This window comes from Hipposideros armiger, unplaced genomic scaffold (genome assembly GCF_001890085.2).
Source record: "Hipposideros armiger isolate ML-2016 unplaced genomic scaffold, ASM189008v1 scaffold_0, whole genome shotgun sequence".
NCBI lineage: Eukaryota > Metazoa > Chordata > Mammalia > Chiroptera > Hipposideridae > Hipposideros > Hipposideros armiger.
The window spans coordinates 9,706,294-9,707,631 of record NW_017731350.1 but is presented as its reverse complement, the minus strand read 5'-3'; the positions used below and the strand labels follow the sequence as shown (position 1 = coordinate 9,707,631).

General features: G+C 56.2%; 1 protein-coding gene across 1 annotated transcript; it reads left to right on the top strand.

Moving 5' to 3' along the window:
- The first annotated feature begins 408 nt into the window (after positions 1-408).
- MSGN1 (mesogenin 1) lies at positions 409-990 on the top strand. The gene has a single exon (XM_019661636.1). It carries the CDS (start codon positions 409-411, stop codon positions 988-990), a length of 582 nt encoding a protein of 193 aa, XP_019517181.1.
- Positions 991-1,338: the final 348 nt, after the last annotated feature.

Below are 1,338 nucleotides of genomic sequence, written 5' to 3'. Positions count from 1 at the left end.
GCTCTCCAGCAGGCCCCTGGGCCACCACCTCCTTGTGGCAGATTGCCCCAGGTTTGTTTTCTTTGGCTCCCTCATTAATGAGTTCCACAGGAGAATGCTAAGTCTAGTGAGGCAGCCTTAATTGGTTTAGTTACAACAAGATAATTCCTTTTTTCTTCTCTCCGGAGGCCTTTCTGTTTAAAGACATTTTAGCTGGAAGATGCTAATTATCAATGAGGAGAAAGTGACACCTGAAGAGTTCATCTTCCATCTCGATCCCTGATTTCTCCTTTGAACTCCCTCTCCAAGGCCCTCTTTCCCACTTCATCACTTCTCCCCCACCATCATAAAAGAGGGCTCTGCCCTGGCCCGGAGGCAGAACTTTCTCACCGGCCAGGGAGCTGTGCTCTCTGCAGCTGTCTCGCAGGCATGGACAACCTGCGCGAGACCTTCCTCAGCCTCGAAGATGGCTTGGGCTCCTCCGATGGCCCTGGCCTACTGTCCTCCTGGGACTGGAAAACCAGGGCAGGGCCCTTTGAGCTGAGCCAGGCCTCGCCCGCTCAGAGCATCTCTCCGGCCCCATCTCTGGAGTCGTACACTTCTTCTCCTTGTCCAGCTGTGGCCGGACTGCCCTGTGGGCATGGAGGTGCCAGCAGTGGGGGCAGTGATGGCTGCAGCGGCCGCGGGACCAGTGGCCTGGTGGAGGTGGACTACAATATGTTAGCTTTCCAGCCTGCCTACCTGCAGGCCACTGGTGGCCCCAAGCCCCAGAAGGGCACCAAAGTCAGGATGTCTGTGCAGCGGAGGCGGAAGGCCAGCGAGAGAGAGAAGCTTCGCATGAGGGCCTTGGCAGATGCCCTGCACACCCTCCGGAATTACCTGCCACCCGTCTACAGCCAGAGGGGCCAGCCGCTCACCAAGATCCAGACACTGAAGTACACCATCAAGTACATCGGCGAGCTCACAGACCTCCTCAACAGCGGGAGGGACCCTCGGCCCCAGAGCGCCTGAGCCCCAGGACTCGGAGGCTGGAGACAGGAGCCTTACGGACCTGGACCAGCTCAGGGAACGGCCGCATGTAGCTGTTGGTTTAGTGAGCACCGTGACCTTTTTGTCCGGAAAGTTCTGAGGGAATCCCCAGGGGACTTGCAGCTGCCAGAGCTCTCAGCTGCCAGACAAGCAGGTACTTTCTTCCAGTTTCCCACCGTTTCTCAGGAGTCCGGCCCTTTGGAAACAGACAAACTGCTTTCCCCGCTCTGTCCAATTTGTTGTAAAGGGTCAGCGATTTCAAATGCAGTTTTTCAATAATAATGGTTACAATTAGTCTTCTCTCCTGATTCTGGCGTTGGGAGCTTTCTG

Bases quoted from the DNA above. Each gene is read 5' to 3' on its own strand.
- MSGN1 (XM_019661636.1), top strand. From the start codon at position 409: ATGGACAACCTGCGCGAGACCTTCCTCAGCCTCGAAGATGGCTTGGGC.